This window comes from Nycticebus coucang, chromosome 13 (genome assembly GCF_027406575.1).
Source record: "Nycticebus coucang isolate mNycCou1 chromosome 13, mNycCou1.pri, whole genome shotgun sequence".
Lineage (NCBI taxonomy): Eukaryota > Metazoa > Chordata > Mammalia > Primates > Lorisidae > Nycticebus > Nycticebus coucang.
Window position 1 is genome coordinate 41372960 of NC_069792.1, and position 19855 is coordinate 41392814.

The 19855-nt window shown below is 38.0% G+C and overlaps 2 protein-coding genes across 3 annotated transcripts in view; one reads left to right on the top strand and one right to left on the bottom strand.

The window, feature by feature from the left end:
- The window catches only part of E2F5 (E2F transcription factor 5), a 33139-nt gene extending 22349 nt beyond the window's left edge, over window positions 1-10790 (top strand). The window contains exons 4-8 of one of the 2 annotated variants that reach the window (XM_053559019.1): window positions 3198-3241; window positions 4455-4519; window positions 5854-6121; window positions 8569-8613; window positions 9809-10790. In XM_053559019.1, coding sequence (XP_053414994.1) covers window positions 3198-3241; window positions 4455-4519; window positions 5854-6121; window positions 8569-8613; window positions 9809-9918 — 532 coding nt within the window. In that variant the 3' untranslated portion in view covers window positions 9919-10790. Of the gene's footprint in view, window positions 1-3197; window positions 3242-4454; window positions 4520-5853; window positions 6122-8565; window positions 8614-9808 lie in introns of both variants that reach the window. The other variant, XM_053559018.1, reaches the window with a different exon arrangement.
- RBIS (ribosomal biogenesis factor) lies at window positions 10777-18558 on the bottom strand. Its single transcript, XM_053559024.1, has 4 exons — window positions 18419-18558; window positions 15095-15211; window positions 11181-11297; window positions 10777-10906 (listed from the first exon to the last, which is right to left on the bottom strand). Exons 2-4 carry the CDS (start codon window positions 15206-15208, stop codon window positions 10835-10837), a joined length of 303 nt encoding a protein of 100 aa, XP_053414999.1. The 5' UTR covers window positions 15209-15211; window positions 18419-18558; the 3' UTR covers window positions 10777-10834.
- Window positions 18559-19855: the final 1297 nt, after the last annotated feature.

Here is a 19855-nt window from a genome sequence, read left to right on the forward strand (position 1 = left end):
AGACAGCATGGTACTGGCACAAAAACAGAGACATAGCCACTTGGAATCGAATTGAAAACCAAGAAATAAAACTAACATCTTACAACTACCTAATCTTCGATAAACCAAACAAGAACATACCTTGGGGGAAAGACTCCCTATTCAATAAATGGTGTTGGGAGAACTGGATGTCTACATGTAAAAGACTGAAACTGGACCCATACCTTTCCCCACTCACAAAAATTGATTCAAGATGGATAAAGGACTTAAATTTAAGGCATGAAACAATAAAAATCCTCCAAGAAAGCATAGGAAAAACACTGGAAGATATTGGCCTGGGGAAAGACTTCATGAAGAAGACTGCCATGGCAATTGCGACAACAACAAAAATAAACAAATGGGACTTCATTAAACTGAAAAGCTTCTGTACAGCTAAGGAGACAATAACCAAAGCAAAGAGACAACCTACACAATGGGAAAGGATATTTGCATATTTTCAATCAGACAAAAGCTTGATAACTAGGATCTGTAGAGAACTCAAATTAATCCACATGAAAAAAGCCAACAATCCCATATGTCAATGGGCAAGAGACATGAATAGAACTTTCTCTAAAGATGACAGACGAATGGCTAACAAACACATGAAAAAATGTTCATCATCTCTATATATTAGAGAAATGCAAAGTGAAACAACCCTGACCATCTAACCCCAGTGAGAATGGCCCACATCTCAAAATCTCAAAACTGCAGATGCTGGCGTGGATGTGGAGAGAAGGGAACACTTTTACACTGCTGGTGGGACTGCAAACTAGTACAACCTGGAAGGAAGGAAGGAAGGAAGGAAGTATGGAGAAACCTCAAAGCACTCAAGCTAGACCTCCCATTTGATCCTGCAATCCCATTACTGGGCATCTACCCAGAAGGAAAAAAATCCTTTTATCATAAGGACACTTGTACTAGACTGTTTATTGCAGCTCAATTTACAATCGCCAAAAAGTGGAAACAGCCTAAATGCCCACCAACCCAGGAATGGATTAACAAGCTGTGGTATATGTATACCATGGAATACTACTCAGCTATTAAAAAAAATGGAGACTTTACATCCTTCGTATTAACCTGGATGGAAGTGGAAGACATTATTCTTAGTAAAGCATCACAAGAATGGAGAAGCATGAATCCTATGTACTCAATTTTGATATGAGGACAATTAATGACAATTAAGGTTATGGGGGGGAAGCAGAAAGAGGGACGGAGGGAGGGGAGTGGGGCCTTGGTGTGTGTCACACTTTATGGGGGCAAGACATGATTGCAAGAGGGACTTTGCCTAACAATTGCAATCAGTGTAACCTGGCTTATTGTACCCTCAATGAATCCCCAACAATAAAAAAAAAAGAAAAATTTTGGTTTGAAGATGAAATATCACAGGCACACAATCTATCCGTATTAGCCCAAAGATAGTTCTTACTGGAGGAGAGAGGTCAAAGGCCTATGTATCTATCATATTGCACTGGGGGGAGGGGGGTAACATGAGTGATATATACTCCATGTGTTTCTTACAAATCCCTGTCTTAGATATCTGTGATTCTCCTGATTTGTGAATTTACCTGTACTCTCATGGAAAATAATTGTGTTGTATCTTATATCACTAATTATCAAATTTTGACTAAGGTATACAACATAATTTCTTTTTCTTTTTTTTTTTTTTTTTTTTTGTGGTTTTTTGGCCAGGGCTGGGTTTGAACCCGCCACCTCTGGCATATGGGACCGGCGCCCTACTCCCTGAGCCATAGGCGCCGCCCCATAATTTATTTTTCATATTGTCCTGTATTTGGTGAACACGTCCATAATCTCATTTGTTATTTCCTTTTTGTGGATCAGAGCTCAGATCAGAGGTCCTTAACAATTTGAGAACAATGGGAATTTTTAAGCTATGCCCTATGGAGTCCCAGGATTCACAAGCCTTAGAATTTGCTGCCCTGGTTTTCAAGATTCCGGCCACTCTCAATTCCCCAAACAATGATTATATATATAGTGGAAACTCTCTAACTTGACTACCCAAGGGACTATAACAACCTGGTTAATACACGGAAGTGGTCAATGTAAGGACCTAGGCCTACTGTACTGTTATGTACATATGCTTTACTTTCTTGTACAGAGAAATTGTATGAAATCATATATAAATCAGAACACAGTAAAATCATATGTATAATAACATGCTAAATACATTTACTGTTTTCTCATGGTTTATTCTTTTTGAAACAAGAGTCAGTCTTGGTGTGTTTCTTTTTCTTATTAGTACAATAAAGTGGAGAAAGCACTCTCAGTGCCGGCTACACCACTCAGCACATCTGGGCATTTTCTGTATGTTATGATATTTTGACATCCTAAAAACAATCTTTCTGGCTGAGGAGAGACTGCCCATCCAGAGACTAGCCAATTCTTAGAAACAGCAAGGGCACAGCCAGAATTATGCCTTTGATAGACAAATTAACCATCCAGGGCCAGACCTCCTCTCTCTGGCTTATACATCCCAGTGGCAATATTTCTGTGCCTTAATCATCCCAGGGTGGGTACCAGACAGCTCTGGACCACCCCCATGGCTTAGAGCCTGCCTACATTATTTCTTCAAAAGACTCCATCCTGAAGTGTCAACACTGCCTTATCTTGTCTTTCCTGAGGAAGTCCCATAAAAGGTTTGGCTCAGTGCTTTCCCCTTGCCCCTGTCGTTTGCCCTCTGACTATCCTGATGTCCTGGCCTGCCTTGCCTCCTGTCTTGGGCCCTGTGAGTATAAAAAAACTTTTTTTCCAGAGCCTTATTCCTGTCTCCTCTGATTGACAAGCTCATAGGAGAACACAAAACCATGACCCCAGAAGATTCTTGATGGGGAGGCCTTATTTGCTCTCCACTCTGGCTGTTAGCCTCCTTTTGCCCAGGTATCCCCCTTCCCCTAAAGCCCCCACTGCCATAAGGAATGTACATTGTTTTACATCTCCCAAGGGTCCTCAGATGTGACAGAAATTGGAATGGCTTCTCCTCAGAGCAAGGGAAGCAACTCCTCTTACGGACTTTTATTAGTTTGCTTTTTCAAATTAGACTTCTGTTCTTTTTTATTTGTGTGTGTTGGGCCATTTAATTATTTTGGCCATCAGATTTATTATATTAGTGTCAATGCCTAGACCTTGATATAAATGTTATTCCTTAATTCTCATGACAGCACATTTTCCTATGTAACTCATGAAGACATCTGTAATTGTTTTAATGGTAAGTACTATTAGATTTTTTTTCATACTTTCTTCCTCTGATTAACCCATTCAGTGTAGAGTGATTCAGAATTCCCTTTGTACTCATTATTCTCAGAAGTTGTTGGACACTGTTTCACTCTCTACTGTGTATTGATGCCTGTTTTGGGTTTTGTTTTCATGAGAACCACTTTTCACAACTTTGACTTCATTAGCTTACTTGACTAATGGTGGGTGGGGATGAAGGGAAAGCCAAATCAGAGCGGGGTTAAACAACAGTTTTTAAGTCAGAGAATCACAAAGTCAGTGACCAAACTTGAATTAGAACACAGTTCTTACCAGTACTGTTTATGAAACTATAGGCAGCAAGTGTGCTGATCACAAATAAACCCAAAGAAAACATGAGGAAAGAATTAGGTGAATCCATTTTATAACCATTAAACCTACTCCTATTCAGTGCCCTGCCGCCATATTTCCCCCTAAAATGACAATATCATGTTAATAGTTAATATAACTAAAATGGGGAGGGGTATTGGAGGGGGAACTTGTATTCCCTTAGTTGCAACACAAAATGAAATTTTGCATACACATTTCTATTTACTTATGCACGTTCTATTAAAAGAACAGTCTTATATATTGTCTGAATATTAATAAAAAGTTCTGCCAAGTACCTTGTCAAGTGGAATCTGACTTTCCATGTGAAATTTGTTGGAAGTATGTGTGGGTTTATTGCTGTATTTCCTGAACTTTCTAAGACAGTTTGGGGAAAGTTGTACTAATCTGCAACTCAACAGAGATTTGTTGGCTTCAAAAACATATTCAGTTAACCTTAAGATTTCATATATCATACCTTATTTCTAGGATCCTCAGTCATTTAAATAGATCAAATAAACTGTTAATTGAGGCTAAGAGGATTTAAGAATTACAGATTTTACAAGAGACTAGTGCAGAAGCAAAAATTAACTTGAGCTGAATTTATTAATGAGAATAAAGCTTACATGAGTATTAACCCTGTTCTCAGAGTTGCTAATACATGTATCATCTCACTTAATCCTTAAAACAAACTAAGGCAGTAGGTTATATTTCCCCCATTTTGTACAATTAAAAACCAAAGCCTAAGGTCAGCTACCCTGGGACTGGACCAAACATTCTGACTCCAGAGCCCACAGTCTCACTGCTATGTTCTACAATCAACAGTTTTTTCTACTGTCTTTTATATTTATTTTTTTGACTAGGTGATACACTTTTGGCCATTCGAGCACCTTCTGGTACACAGTTGGAGGTACCTATTCCAGAAATGGTATGTAGGATAACTTGTATGTAAGTAGAAAAAAATGAGTCTACTGTCTCAAAGAGGGACCAATATTTTTTCCTTAGCTGAACATGAGCTAGTTGTTATGTAAACACTTTTGAGTTATTACTTTGAAGTTTATGTCCAAAAGTGTTGGTATCTGGATGTCGTTAACTTTTTGTAAAATTGTAGAAGTAACTGAATCATAAATGATTTTTAAGTTTTTTGACTGTCTTAGACATTTCTTGATACTCAGTAGCTCAAATAAAATGTAAAAACCATGTAATCTAAATGTGAAGCCATTTTGTTAAATAACTTTGATTACTTTTTTAAACTTTGATTTTATTTGAGCCACAAGATGTCAAGAAGTGACTAATGATGCTAATGATGTGGTCAGTAATCTTTAAACATTGGTTAAAATGGCCACATCTATAACTGATATAAAAATCCCAACTGAGGAAAATGTTCAATTTAAATATCAATGATCTTTTGCTCTAAATTAAGTCTTTTACATTTTCTGCCTTACTGATTCAAAGACTTCTGTCGACTTTATGCTATAAATGAATTTCGTGATTTTAATTACCAGGTTCAGAATTTCTAAAACAAAGTGATCTGAATACTGTTAACAACCAAAAAAGGGAGTAGAAAGAGATTATTATAGTAGAATAGAAGTTTGTTTTTAGGCATTTATATTAGAAGAATCTGAAGCCTGAGATACAAGTTAATTTCCTGAACTGCAAGGATTTTATATTTGTTTCTCTGGAGAAAAATCAGTTATCTTTATGATCACAGAATAGGGAGAAAAGCTTTGATTTGTGCAATGTGAGGGCTGTCTGATAAGAAGAATCAGTTATCTTTATGATCACAGAATAGGGAAAACTTTGATTTGTGCAATGTGAGGGCTGTCTGATAAGTAAGTGTTCAGCCATGTAATATGAAAAATGGAGACATATGGGGCTAGATGCTTTCTCATAGGCCTTGTAACTGTAAACTAAGAAAGCATGTTGAGATGAGCGCACGCACGCTAGCCAGCTGACTCCAGGGGATGGAGTTCATGCTCTGCTGGGCACGGACATGTAGAAAACACCCAGTAAAAATGATGGCATCCAGAATTCTACAACAGAGAGTTTTTAATGATCAGTGTTTAAGAAAAGTTTACTTCTTAGAAGCAGGTGGTGTAGAGCCCTCAAAATCACATTCTACTCTTGTGTTTTGACATAATGACTTTGTTATATATATGTAGTTATTAGTCCCCAAAAGCTTTGCTTGTCTTATTTTTAATGTTTCAAGGTAGCTAGAATTGCTAATAATTATTTATTTGTTTTTACCCAATAACTTCAAAGGGTCAGAATGGACAAAAGAAATACCAGATCAATCTCAAGAGCTGTTCAGGACCTATCCACGTACTGCTTATAAATAAAGAGTCCAGTTCGTCTAAGCCTGTGGTCTTTCCTGTTCCTCCACCCGATGACCTCACACAGTCTTCCTCTCAGTCCTCAACTCCAGTGACTCCACAGAAATCCAACATAGCACCTCAGAATCTGCCTGAGCAGCATGTCTCTGAAAGAAGCCAGAATTTCCAGCAGACACCAGCTACAGATGTATCTTCTGGTGGGTTCAGAGCCTTTGCTTTATTAGTTAAGAGAGAGGAAAACATGAATATAGGTAGAGTATCCCTTATTCAAAGTGCTTAGGACCAGAGTTTTGGAGTTTTTTAGAATTTGGAATATTTTCATATGCATAATGAGATGTCTTGGGGATGGGGCCCAAGTCTAAACATGAAATTCATTTAGGTTTTATGTTCACTTTATACACATAGCATGAAGGTAAGATTATACAATATTTTTAATTATGTGCACAAAAAATGTTGACTGTGTATTGACTCTGACTCATCACATGAGGTCAGGCATGGGATTTTTCTACATGTGGTATAATGTTGGTGCTCAAAGTTTCAGATTTTGGATTTTCACATTAGTTATGCTCAACCTATACTGTAGTCAGTGCCACATAATGCTGTTTCAGTTGGTGATGGACCATGGTTATGATGGTACCCCCATGAGATTACAAGGGAGCTATATAATGGAGTAGGCCATACCATCTAGGTTTATTTAAGTACACTCTATCATGTTTGCATGATACATTTCTTACAACAGATACATTTCTTAGAACAGATCCTGCTGTTAATTAACCTATGACTGTGTATTAAACAAGTTGGAAAGTTTTTCTGAATTTAGCAGTAGGGATGTTATTTAATACAGGAGGCAAAATAGCTTAAAGCAATCAACTATTCACTTAGGGTCTCCTGTGTGTCCAGCACTGGGATAAGTATTTATGAAGAAAATTTAAAAATAGATCCTATCTTTATTACTACTATTTGTCTCATACAAATACACATACTCAGAAATATTCGATCAAGTATAATATAGTGTTAAGACTCTGTATAGAACTGTGAATACTAAGAAAAGAAAGATACTTAATGGGCAAGATTTGCTGTTCTCCTACGGATTCTACTTTGGGGATCAATTAAGTCGAAACTATTCCTTTTTCCTCCTTTTACCATTTACACATGTCAGCTTTTTACCTGGAACGTACTTGGTAAGGTTCTTTTACCTCTGAGTATGTCTAGGATAAATAATTCAAGTATGTTCTATCTACCTTTAAGAAAAATAAAGTAACATACGCATCCTGTTTTTCCATATTCTTTGTTGTACTTTTATTTGGGAAGCTTAGTTTTATAAAAATGGTCTCAACTTCAATTATTTGGGAAGTCTTGCCTTCCTAAATTATTTCGTCTATGAAATGATACATAGCTAAAACATTAAAAACTGGGTATCGGGGCTAGGAAGCACAACTCCAATTTTAAAAATTCCTTGTCATATTTGGCTAGGTATTTAGGAAGTCCTCAATAATTCCAAATAAAGGGGATCATGGTAGGCATTCTCTCAATGATTGCTCAGTGAATTAGTTATGCTAACATAGATACCATATTGCAGATAATTAAAAACTATTGTGCATAATTCAAATTATGTTTACCTCTGGGATGTGTCTCACTGCTATTATGGGAGTTTATAATAGTTACTGAAGTGAAGCTAAAATGATCTAAGTGAACATGGAATTTTTAGATTCTTTTTTGCTTCTATCCTTCCCTTTCCTTCCTCTATAAATATTTCTATACTATTGCTCATTTGGATACAGTCTTTAAAAAGCTTACATTCTAATTGGGGTAAAGCAGACAAGGTTTATATGGTTTAGTTTAGACACAGTTAATATATTGGTTTCCATATGATTTTGTTTGGAAATACTAGGGAAAGTAATTTTGGGCCAGATTAGACATGGCCTGGAATATCAGACTGAGTTAGGACTTTTAGCCAATCAGCCAGTGAAGATCTGTGACAAAGGAAAAAGCACTATTAGACTAGAGTGTTGAGCACAGGACATGATTGGCAAAGAAGATGCTTTTGACCTTGGGAAGCAAAAGAGATTAGAAGCTATGGAGATTGAAAATCGGGTATTTGCACTTATGCAACAGAAAACATTAAGGCTAAAATTGATGGGAGCAGGGAGAGACATAATGAACGGATTTGAGAAATACTATCTAGGCAAAATAGGCAACATTGACATGTGAGATCTAATAGGAGGAATGGAAAGTGAGGTTGAAGTTTGTTGGGTGACAGGGAGAATTACATTATCACTAACTCTGTAAAATTGGATCAGTTTTGGAAGAGGATGTCGTCTTTTGGTTTTCATCTCGAGTTTGGACATATGAAAGTAATGTCAGTCCCACAGTAGGTGCTCATGAAAATAATCTTTGCATAAAATATTAGGACTTAAGATATGCAGTGTAAGTAAGGTTGCTGCCATGGCTCCCTAAAGTAAAGTGCCTTTTACTCTTAAAATATGTAAACAGAAATGGGCAGTGCCTGCGGCTCAAGGAGTAGGGTCCTGGCCCCATTTACTGCGGGTGGCGGGTTCAAGCCTGGCCCCAGCCGAAACTGCGGGGAAAAAAAAAAAAGTAAACAGAAATGTAACAAAACTTTATTCATTTCTGTTTCCAGCAGGATCCATTAGTGGAGATATCATTGATGAGTTAATGTCTTCTGATGGTAAGTAGGTTAAAATTTTACTATCTTATACATCAGTGCTGCTTTCCTAGAATTTATAAATGACATGATTTAAAAGAAATGAAAAACTTATATGATGATTTGATGAAAATGTTCCTTTAATAATACTTTAAGAAAGTGGCAGGCATCCTTCAGAATTTTTTTTTGCCTGCATATTTTTTTTTTTTTTTTTTGAGACAGTTTCACTTGTTGCCCTTGGTAGAGGGCCCTGGCGTCACAGTTCACAGCAACTTCAAACTCTTGTGCTCAAGTGATTCTCTTGCCTCAGCCTCCCTAGTAGCTGGGACTATAGGTGCCTGCCACAATGCCTGGCTCTTTTTGGAGATGGGAGTCTTGCTCTTGTTCAGGCTGGTCTCGAACCTGTGAGCTAAGCAATCCACCTGCCTTGGCCTCCCAGAGTGCTAGGATTACAGGCATAAGCCACTGTAATGTACCTGGCTCTTTGTCTGCATTTTGAGGGAAAGGAATCCATTTGGGGATATTTCTCAACTTCACTGAATAAACTCAATTGCTGGCCCATTAGCCCTTTCCACTCCTGAAGAATTTGGCCCAAGAAGAGTAAAATACATCTAAATCAACAAGTGATCAGAACACCCACTTTTGTAAATAGCTTACCATGGCCAATTTCAAGCTGCCAATGTGAAATGTTACTTAGCCATATTGTCATCTAATCTGAAAAATTCTTAAAAATCATTTGGCCACAATAATAATTTTTCTCTGAGTTTCATCTTTCATAAGTTCTTGGATTCAGAGTTCTAATTCTCAATAAATATAGCAGAGACCTAGGAAGTGGTAGCAGTTAATTAGTAAATGGTACCACTTAGAGATGTGCCAGACATTTATGTAGAAGTAGGGAATGTCTGAAAACTTAGTAAGTCTAGTTCACCCTTCTGTTCTCAAAGTGGTAAACAAAATACTTTCATCAGTGTTTATTGTAGTGACGAATTCAGCCAATAAAAATTTTAATCTCTATCTTAAGGTAATACCAAGACTTAATGTATAAATTGTACATTCTTTTAAAATATACATTATACAAATCATTAATCCGATCATTTTCTTATACTTAAAAAAATACATGTCACATAGCAAACAATTTGATATACTTAAGTGCATTTTATGGTATCATTTGTCACATGTAGCGACTAACTCTAACATTGCATTTATGTTTTATTTGTAGTGTTCCCTCTTTTAAGGCTTTCTCCTACCCCGGCAGATGACTACAACTTTAATTTAGATGACAATGAAGGAGTTTGTGATCTGTTTGATGTTCAGATACTAAATTATTAGATTCCATGGAAACCTGGGACTGTTATCTACCTCTAACTGTGTAACATTTTAGACTTCTTAATAACCTAAGTATTTAAAATAAGGAATGTAACACCTTGTTAGTTCACTGATTCTGAAGTGTTCTTCCCTAATACTTTTTTACTTCACAAAACTTTAACCATAAAAATGGATACTCTTGCTCAGGCTGGTCTCGAACCTGTGAGCTCAGCAATCCACCTGCCTTGGCCTCCCAGAGTGCTAGGATTACAGGCATGAGCCACTGGATCTGGCTCTTTGCCTGCATTTTGAAGGAAAGGAATCCATTTGGGGATATTTCTCACACTGAATAAACTTCTCAACTACTGGCCCATTAGCCCTTTCCACTCCTGAAAGTGACATGAGCCCCTGGGCCTAGAATAAAAATATAGGGCTCTGACTACTTTACAGGAAAAGTGATTTAATATCCACATATCCCCAAGTAATTACATTCTGAGATTTCAACTTTTCTTCCAATTCTTAATTCTTCTGTTGTTTTTTTCTCTTATGAGAAGAAAGTGTAGGTTAGCAAAAACAAAATAAGTTAGCAAAGGGCTCATCATTTGTCTTATGTTTTTACTGCCATGAAATTGTATTCTTATATGTCTTTCAGTCCAAACAGACATTCACTGCCACTTATAAAGTGAAGGATGTAAATGAGGATATATGACTGTTTCAGTGAACAGAGTTTGTGAAGTGCCTTCTGTTCTAGCACTTTAAGTTTATCACATTTTGTTGACTTCTGACATTCCATTTTCCTAGATTACAGGAAAGATCTGTTTATGTAGTTTGTTTTTAAAATGTGCCAATGCCTGTACATTAACAAGATTTTTAAAAATAAAGTTGTATAAAACATTTAATTTATTGGTCTTTTTGGGGAATTAGATGCATCACCACTGTATTACAACAGAGCCATTAATCTTGTAGCTTCATCAACATTAACTGTTTCACTTTCATGACGCCGCTGAGGAATCTGAAGGGAGAAAGTGTTATATTTAAAAATTTAGATAACAGCAAACAAAAATGACCTGTACACAATCTATTATCCAATTTAATTTCTTCAGTCATACCTTTGGAAGTACAAAAATAAGTTCTTATATTCAGACTTAATGTTTTAGACTGAACATGCTATATCTAATGTAGAGCCAAGTGCTAAAAATTACACTTAAAGGCTTAGAAAATTTGGGAGTTTAATTAATTTAACTCTTAATTTATAAGCCATAAAAAAGCAAATGATCTCTACTTACCAATTCTTTCTGCACAGGTTCAAGAGAAAGGCCTTTTGAGAAGTGTGCAAGTTCCTTTTGTATGTTTACAAAAGCTTTATTCACTCTGTTAACTTTTTCATCATTCATAATATTTATCTTTTAAAAAAGAAAAAATAATTAATCTATACTCTCAATCATTAATCTTATTAAAATTAAAAACTTAAACAAATTGGGTATAATTCATACTAAAATTCATAAGTCCTACTGAGAAATTTTAGACGAGGTTTTGGCTTTTTATTTATTTTCTTTTTACATATACATGTGTTTATTAGGTTTCCACTTTTTGCCTTAAAGGCTTAAAATTTAATAACAACGTTTAAGATAAGGACTAGAAACAAAAACCTTGTAAAGAACGAACAAAGATAAATACATTCAGAAAAGAAATCAGACGATTGCTGCATTGAAATATTAAACATTATTGCAAAGAAAGTAACATTCACATTGTCAGATGAGAGTATGTCTATTATAGAATGACTCTGAGGTTCAGTATGGAGTCATCAGTAAACTTATTTTTTTTTTTCCAAAGTCTCAAAAAATAGACAACTAATATTTATAAATAAAAGTAAAAGATAATTTCAAAAAACAGATCATGCCAAATCTTACAGACAATGGAAAAAGAAGAAATACTTCAAAATCATTCTACTTAATCTGGATACACCTGATAATAAAATTGGAGAAAATACATTATTATAAAGGGGAAATTACAAATATATTTTAAATGAGGATGCAATATCCTGAACAACATATTAACAAGTTGAATTAAAAATTAATGTTTAAGTAATGTACTTTGGTCAAAATTAAATCCAATTTATGTGAGAATTAGTCACTATTTTCTTTTCTTTTTTTTTTTTTTTTCTTCTTTTCTTTTCCCTAACCCCCTCTCTCCTTCTCTGTCTGGTCTCCCCTTTCCCCATGCCCCACCATGTCATTAATTATCATTAGGGTTTGGGTTTTTTAAAATAAGATTTATGTGGCTATGTAGCTTAAATTTTTTAAAAATAAGATTTATGTGGATATTAGAAGGCCAAAATATGTGACTGTGATAAAGTGACACTTGCACATACATATGTATTTGATCTTCATCCCCATCTCCTGTCATAATCTCCAGAGGGTTAAGAATGTTTTTTGAAAGCTAATGAGATGGCTGGTGATGAGCGGTCTTTAAATATTAAATAGCTTCAGGATAGGGGCTGGTCACCAGAAGGGGTGAGTGGGGTTGAAACTTTTAACTTGGGGAGGGGAAGAGGAGACAGACTAGGGTTAAGTTGATCAATGATGGCGAATGAGACTTTCATGCCTACATAATGAAGCCTCCATAAAACTCCAAAATAACAGGGTTTGGAGAGTTTCTGGGTAGCTGAACACATGGAGGCAGGGTAGCATGCCCAGAGAAGGCAAGTAAGTGCCATGCTCCTTCCCATATATACCCCTTGTCCTAGGCATTTCTTCCATCTGGCTGTTACATCTGTGTCCTTTGTTACATCCTTTACAATATGATAAACCAGTAAAAGAAAGCAGTGTTTTCCTGGGTTCTGTGAACTACTCTAGCAAACCCAAGAAGGAGGTTATGGGGGTCAGAGGAAAAACCCTGGGGCTTACAACTGGCATGACAAGGATGGGGCAGTATTGTGGGGACTGAACCCTCAACCTATGAGGTCTAGTGCCATCTCCAGGTACAGAGTGTCAGATTTGAATTAAACTAGAGGACGCCCAGCTGCTACCTGCTGGAAATTCACTTGCAAAATTGCTTGCTATGGGGAACCCCTCCTGTGAAGAAACAGCAAGTGACCATGATTTTTCTAGGTTATGGTGCTATCATCCTTTATCAATACAACAAGAAACCTAGATGAAATTTTCATGCCTTCTCTTAATAACAGTACAACTCTGAGTCGTTCCTTGACTTTTTTTTTAATTAATATTAAATCATAGCTGTGTACATTAATGCGATCATGGGGGCACCATACACTGGTTTTATAAACAGTTTGACACATTTTCATCACACTGGTTAACATAGCCTTCCTGGCATTTTCTTAGTTATTGTGTTAAGACAATTATATTCTACATTTACTAAGTTTCACAGGTACCCTTGTAAGATGCACCGCAGGTGTAATCCCACCAATCACCCTCCCTCCGTTCATCCTCCCCCCTCCCTTGACCTTTTTGTTTTAATGGAAGTTGCCTGAGGACAGCTTCCCTCAGGTCAGCTTCTGAGTGTAAGAGGTTGGAATAATGGTCTTGTTTTTGATTCCTGCTACCAAACAGTTTCTCCTGCAAAACTACCAGCTCCTTTGCACTTTATGCTGCTCACCCACAAGTCTTTCTTAGATCTACTTATTAACACATGTAAAGTTCTAGTACCTCCTATTCAAACAAAAATGATCTTCCTCAACAAGCTTTTCCCTATCAGAGCCTATGTACTTGGTATCATCTCTGCCTTGCACACACTGATCCCAACACTAATCCAAACACTTCCCAGCTCTTTGCATCACTCCTTGCAATTCTGGTCTTGGCTTCAGGGTCATCTATGATGACAAGCCTATGTAGAATAGTCATTGTCAAACCCACATCACATTATCCAGCTTTATTTTGTTTTTTGCATTTACAAAATTATAAAACTGCATAACTATAGCTCATGAAAGCTGCAGATAAAATGTTTGGTACATTCTATGGACCATTACGATAATTACTGAGTCCTGAAGAGCTGACTCTACCTACTACTGAAACTTGGAAACATTCTCCTAAAGTATTTTCTTAAAAGAATCTACTTAATTTGATGAAAAAATTTCCCAAGTATTTGAAATATAAACAACGCCCTTTTCAAATTTTCCGTGTTGTGAAATAAGTTTCTCTTGCAGGGGCGTCCAGCCTTTTTTCTTTTCTCCTGCTTCACATTGTAAAATGAAAACACAAACATTAACAACACTGACAAGCAAAAAAGGTCCCTGCAGCATACTTTGTGATACTTGACACCACAGATAAGCACAGGGGGCCTTAAACTGCGGCCCGCCTGCCACATGAAGCAGTGTGAATTGTATTTGTTCCCGTTTTTGTTTTTTACTTCAAAATAAGATACATGCAGTGTGCATAGGAATTTGTTCATAGTTTTTTTTTTTTTTTTAAACTATAGTCCGGCCCTCCAACAGTCTGAGGGACAATGAATTGGCCCTCTGTTTAAAAAGTTTGAGGACGCCTGCATAAGCAAAACAGGCCTCAAATAATCTGCATGGTGGGCCACAAGTTGGATTTTATTTGAGTTTCAGATATCCTCAGATAACAATTAGGAGAAAAAAGAATGGATGTATATGCTCTAGGATGTATATGAGTTCAGAGATAAGAAATGTTTCTGACACCATGGTTTTTAATGATTTTTATGCTCTAAGGAAGCTATCAGGATATTATACAAAGCCTTATATATATATGCACTTAAAATGCTTTTTTCTTACATTTGAATTCAAGAAAACATGTTTATCTTTCTTTTTTTTTAAGCAAATATTTAAAATTATCTTGCCTTTGTAGGAAGGCAAGAACCCTTTTTTTTTTTGAGACAGAGTCTTATTCTGCCCCTCCAGTAGAGTGCTCATATAGCTACCTCTGACTCTTGGGCTTAAGCAATCCTCTTGCTATAGCCTCCCTAGTAGCTGGGACTACAGGTGCCTGTCACAATGTTGGGGAAGTTTTTTCTATTTTTAGTAGAGACAAGGTCTCCCTCTTGCTCAGGCTGGTCTCAAACACCTGAGCTCAAGCAATCTGTGGGCCTCCCAGAGTGCTAGTATTACATGGGCGAGTCCCCAAGTCTGGCCACAAAGAACCATTTTAAAAAATAATATATACAGTAGCTTACAACTGTACTTTGCTTGAAAATGCTGAAGTCAAAAGTACTTTAAAATACTTACCTTCTTAAGGTTAGTGGTAACTGGTTTTGCTTTATTTTTAGCCTTGAAGTTTTTTTGGCTGGCTATATGAAATACATTCCTGGACTTCTGCCCTCGTAATTTGTTCTTGGCCATTGTCTAGGAAATGAAGAAAATAAATTCAGTCAAATTCCCCACATCATGAACATCATTTTAAGTTTTTAAAGTAAAGGTACCAATTGTGTCTAAGAAATTCTGTCATACTCCTGATTATTTTAACCTTTTTACTGTAAACTGAGTTCAATTCAAACCAGATGTTTGGTATGAACCACGCCTTTAGGCGGTCAATACAAGAAGTTCCTTTGGTGTGAAAGACGCCTGTAGGCATTGTTGACTTTGCAAACAAAAATTTGAGGATAGATGTTACTGGGTCTGTAAGCATCATATGCTTCTTCTCAATATTTTTCAATTATGCCTGAAATAATTTGTACAAATAGTGGATTCTTGTGGGAGTATACATAAATATGGGGTAAGATAAATTTGAAGAGTCAAGTTCAGAAGACTCAATTGTTGTTGGAGAATTTGGATATGGAGGCAACTTTAAAAATACTTCTCACAAAAAATGTAAACTGTCAAGTACCTCAGAATCTGATTTGGAAAATAAAAGTGTAGAACCTATTTCGATTTTAAAAGAAGTCAATCCTTGGCTACTTCAATGGAGAGAAGACAATTTGAATCTAAAAATACATGATTTTGATGCTAATATATCAGGAATAAAAGCCAATATTCATAACAAATTATCAATTTTAAAAGTCTCCCAGCTCTTTTTAGCACATTTGGTTAATCATACTGTACAACTCTGTAGGAAGAACTGTTTCTGATACCAACACATTCTGTCTCCCAGAAAGACATTTTCCATCAAAGTATAGCTATCCAACAGGCATATGGCAAAATGCCCACCAGACATATGTTGTCTGCACAAAACATAAAAAAATGAAGTGAAACACAGTATCAATGCATACAACATAATGGTGGATTATGCATTTAACTGTACTTTTGAGTTACATAAAAAAATTATTAAATTTTTACTGATACAGCAAAGCTTTATAATTTCATATCTTTTTTGCATATTTTTAATAAATAATAAATATAAAACATTGAAACTGGAACCAACTTGGGTGAATTATTTTGATAAGAAACCCTAGAGCGTCCAGTAGCGTACTCAGTGTTGCAATGGTTATTGCAATCCTTGCACACCTCAATTGGCATGTTTCATTTCTGAGCACTCTTAAGTCAAAGGGTTAAAAGTTGCTGAAAGAATTAAATTATTTCCATGTCTTTCATCCCTACTAGATCTCTTGCTCTTAGGATGCAGAGCATGTATCTAATTTTCTGCATCCTCAGTACCTGGCCCACAGGAGACAGAGTCTTGCTCTGTTGCCTGGGATAGAGTACAATAATGTCATCATAGCTCACTGCAACCTCAAACTCCTGAGCTCAAGTGATCCTCCTGCCTAAGCCTCCCCAGTACAGGGAACTACAGGTGCCTGCCACAACTCCCAACTAATTTCTTTATTTTTTAGTAGAGATGGGTCTCACTCTTGCTCAGGCTGGTCTAGAACACCTGACCTCAAGCATTCCTCTGCTGCAGACTCTCAGAGTGCCAGGATTACAGGTGTGAGCTCAGCCACTTAAATTACTTTATGACTTCCATATCACCTCCAGGTGAATGGCTCTTGCCTTGAAACCTTGGGTATTTTCTTCCCTCTGTACCCAGATATGCAGTAAGCTGGTAAATTCTACCTTAGAAACATCTCTTAAATCTGTCTTTAATAATGCATGTAAAAAATTTTAAAATACTAATAATTAACATTCATTGAGCTTTTACTGTATGTACAAGCACTATGCTAACATTTCATATATTTTAACTAATTTACTACTCAGAGCAACCTTTATGGGAAGTACTTTTATTCCCATTTTACATCTAAAAACTGATGCAAAGAGAAGTTAGTTTGCCCAACATCACATAAACTGGAGGATGCCAGGTCTTAAAGCCAGGCAGACTAGATCAAAGCTAATACCTGACATAAATAAAAAAGCAATATAAAAATTTGGTAGTATTGCCTAGTTCAGGACAGGGTTACTGCTCCAGTCCTTAGGTCCATGTGATTGACCATGGGTTGTCAAAACTATGCCCATGGACCAATCAAGCCAGGAACTGTCTTTGTAACTAAAGTTTAATTGAAATACAGCTATGTCGACTCAATTATGTATTGTCTATGGATGCTTTCCTGGCACAACTATGATCCATGAAGCCTAAGATATTTACTATCTGGCCTTTTACAAAAAGTTTGCCAACCCCTGGCTTAAACCGTCTACACAACTGGCCATCTGGCACAATGCCATGTGACTAACCTTCTCGACATTAAAAACCTTCAATGGCTGTTCCCAGTGCCTAAGTAGCAATATGCCTTGGCCCGGCATATTCCGGTTAGCCTCAATCTAGCCTAAATTTCAAACACACCTCTGGCCACCTTTTTATATACACTGCATTAGCCAACCTAGACTACTAGTTGTTCTTGGAAGACACCTTGCACATTCTTAGCTCACACAGTATCTCTTTACCGAAATTTTCATCTTCCTTAAGTAAACTACTTAAGGAAACTTCCTCAGGAAACTACTTAACAGAGGCAGCAACGTGTTCGAAACCCAATAGTACTCCTACTTAAAACATGATTACTACAATAAATACACGATAAAACTCCCCAAATTAAGTAACCTAAAATCCTCTTGATAGTAATCAAAAACCAATCACTCATCTAGTATTTATTAATCAATTACTATATGTCAGTTGTGAGACACAACTAATAAATGTATGTATATATACACATACAAGAGACACACATGTGACATATACAGAACATACACAAATAGGCCCGACAGGTATAATATGTATTACATATACTATACTATAAATAACATACATATGGAACATGGACACGCGATAGGTGTTACAGATAACATACAAGTGGGGACACAAGAGGGAGAGGTCTACTGAACTTGGGGACATGAGCAAGATACCTGGAGAAGATAATACCGTGGTTGGGGTGGGGGATTAGGAAATTCTATGTAACCTAAAACAGGAAACCGTGATCTTGAAAGACAGCCAAAAACTGGGGACCCTGCCAAGAAAGAAAGGCCCAACAGGTCCCAGGGTTTCGAACTGCTGCCCCGTACGGCTGCAGGAGGCAGAGAGCGACAGAATCCAGCCTCGGAGCTACAGCTGCACGAGGCCGGTCCAATCCCGCCCCAATCCCAGTAAATTTCACGCCAGCCCGCGGGAAAATTTCTTTATTAATCTCTCACCAGACGCCTGATCTCCGCGTGCAACTTCCTAGAGTCCCGGTGATGTCATCTGCACACAGAAGAACCAGGAAGTTCCGGGAATGGGTAGCCAGTAAGGATTCCGCTCACTGGCCGTGGTTCCTCGCATTAAGCGGAGCCCCTCCCACAGGGCACGTCGTAAACAGAGAAGCACCACCCACCGAGCGTAATCCCGCCCACTGAATGGGTTCCCACCCACATGACGTAGTCCCTCCCACAGAGCCAACTCTGTTCCACCCAGCAAGGTGCGGTGAGCAGAGCGAAGCCCCGCCTCCTGAGCCAGTTTCACCTCCCGCGGGACATCAGTCTCTTTAGCATCTCTTCCCTTAGAAAGGGCTGCGGACTTGTTCTCGATTAAAGGGAGCTAGAGGCTTTGGGAACCCAAGATTTGACTTCTAGAGGTGCGTACTTGCACGGAAAACAGCGGACGTTCCTGTAAGTCACTGAGCCGTGGGGACCTTCAGTCTCTAATCCGCTCTCAGGCGCTAACTTCCGCTGGGCTCTGCCCACGCTGCCGGAAGGAGGCGCTGCCGCACCTCCGGGAGGTTTCTGGGATGCAGCTGGAAAGATCCACATCTATAATCTTCGAAGAAAAGTTGGCTGAATGGTTCTGGCCGATGGGCTTTCGGGAGGTTCCAGTCAGATGTTGGCTGAGGCTGCAGCTAGCTAAAGGCTTGGGTGGGCTGGCGGTCTGCCTCCACAGTGGTTACTTGGCGGGGCGCGGGGCTCACGCCTGTAACCCCAGCACTGTGGGAGCCCGAGGCGGGTGGACGCCTTAGCTCAAGAGTTCAGATCAGCCTGAGCCAGAGCGAGACCCCATCTATAAAAATAGCCGGGCGTTGTGGCGGGAGCCTGTAGTCCAGTTACTTGGGAAGCTAAGGCAAGAGAATCGCCAGCCCTGGAGTTTGAGGTTGCTGTGAGCTGTGACAACACAGCACTCTACCAAGGTTGAGAAAATGACAAAGTGAGACTCAAAAAAAAAAAAGTGGCTCACTCGCGTGACTACAAACTGGTGCTGGCTGTGACCCTTGACGCCCCAAGTCCTCTCCAAATGGGGACAGGTGAGGTAAAAGAACAAATCATTTGATCACTGCTTAAAATGATACCTGCCAGGTTTGTCAAGTATAAATTTACTCCTTTCTCCTCCCACTTTTTTTTTTTGTTGTTGTTTTTTTGAGACAGAGTCTCACTTTATTGCTCTTGGTAGAGTGCTGTGGCGTCACAGCTCACAGCAACCTCAAACTCCTGGGCTTAAGCGATTCTCTTGCCTCAGCCTCCAGAGTAGCTGGGACTACAGGCGCCAGCCACAAGGCCTGGCTATTTTTTTTAGAGATAGGGTCTCGTTCTGGCTCAGGCTGGTCTCTGACCTGTGAGATTGGGCAGTTTACCCACTTCAGCCCCCCAAGTGCTGGGATTATA

What these genes read in the sequence shown, in the direction of transcription:
- RBIS (XM_053559024.1), bottom strand. Translation starts at nt 15,208, where the DNA reads ATGGCCAAGAACAAATTACGAGGGCAGAAGTCCAGGAATGTATTTCAT. An exon ending in TTACCACTAACCTTAAGAAG is followed by an intron (nt 11,298 to 15,094) that starts GTAAGTATTTTA and finishes CTTTTTTAAAAG; the next exon opens with ATAAATATTATGAATGATGA. An exon ending in AACCTGTGCAGAAAGAATTG is followed by an intron (nt 10,907 to 11,180) that starts GTAAGTAGAGAT and finishes TTCTCCCTTCAG; the next exon opens with ATTCCTCAGCGGCGTCATGA.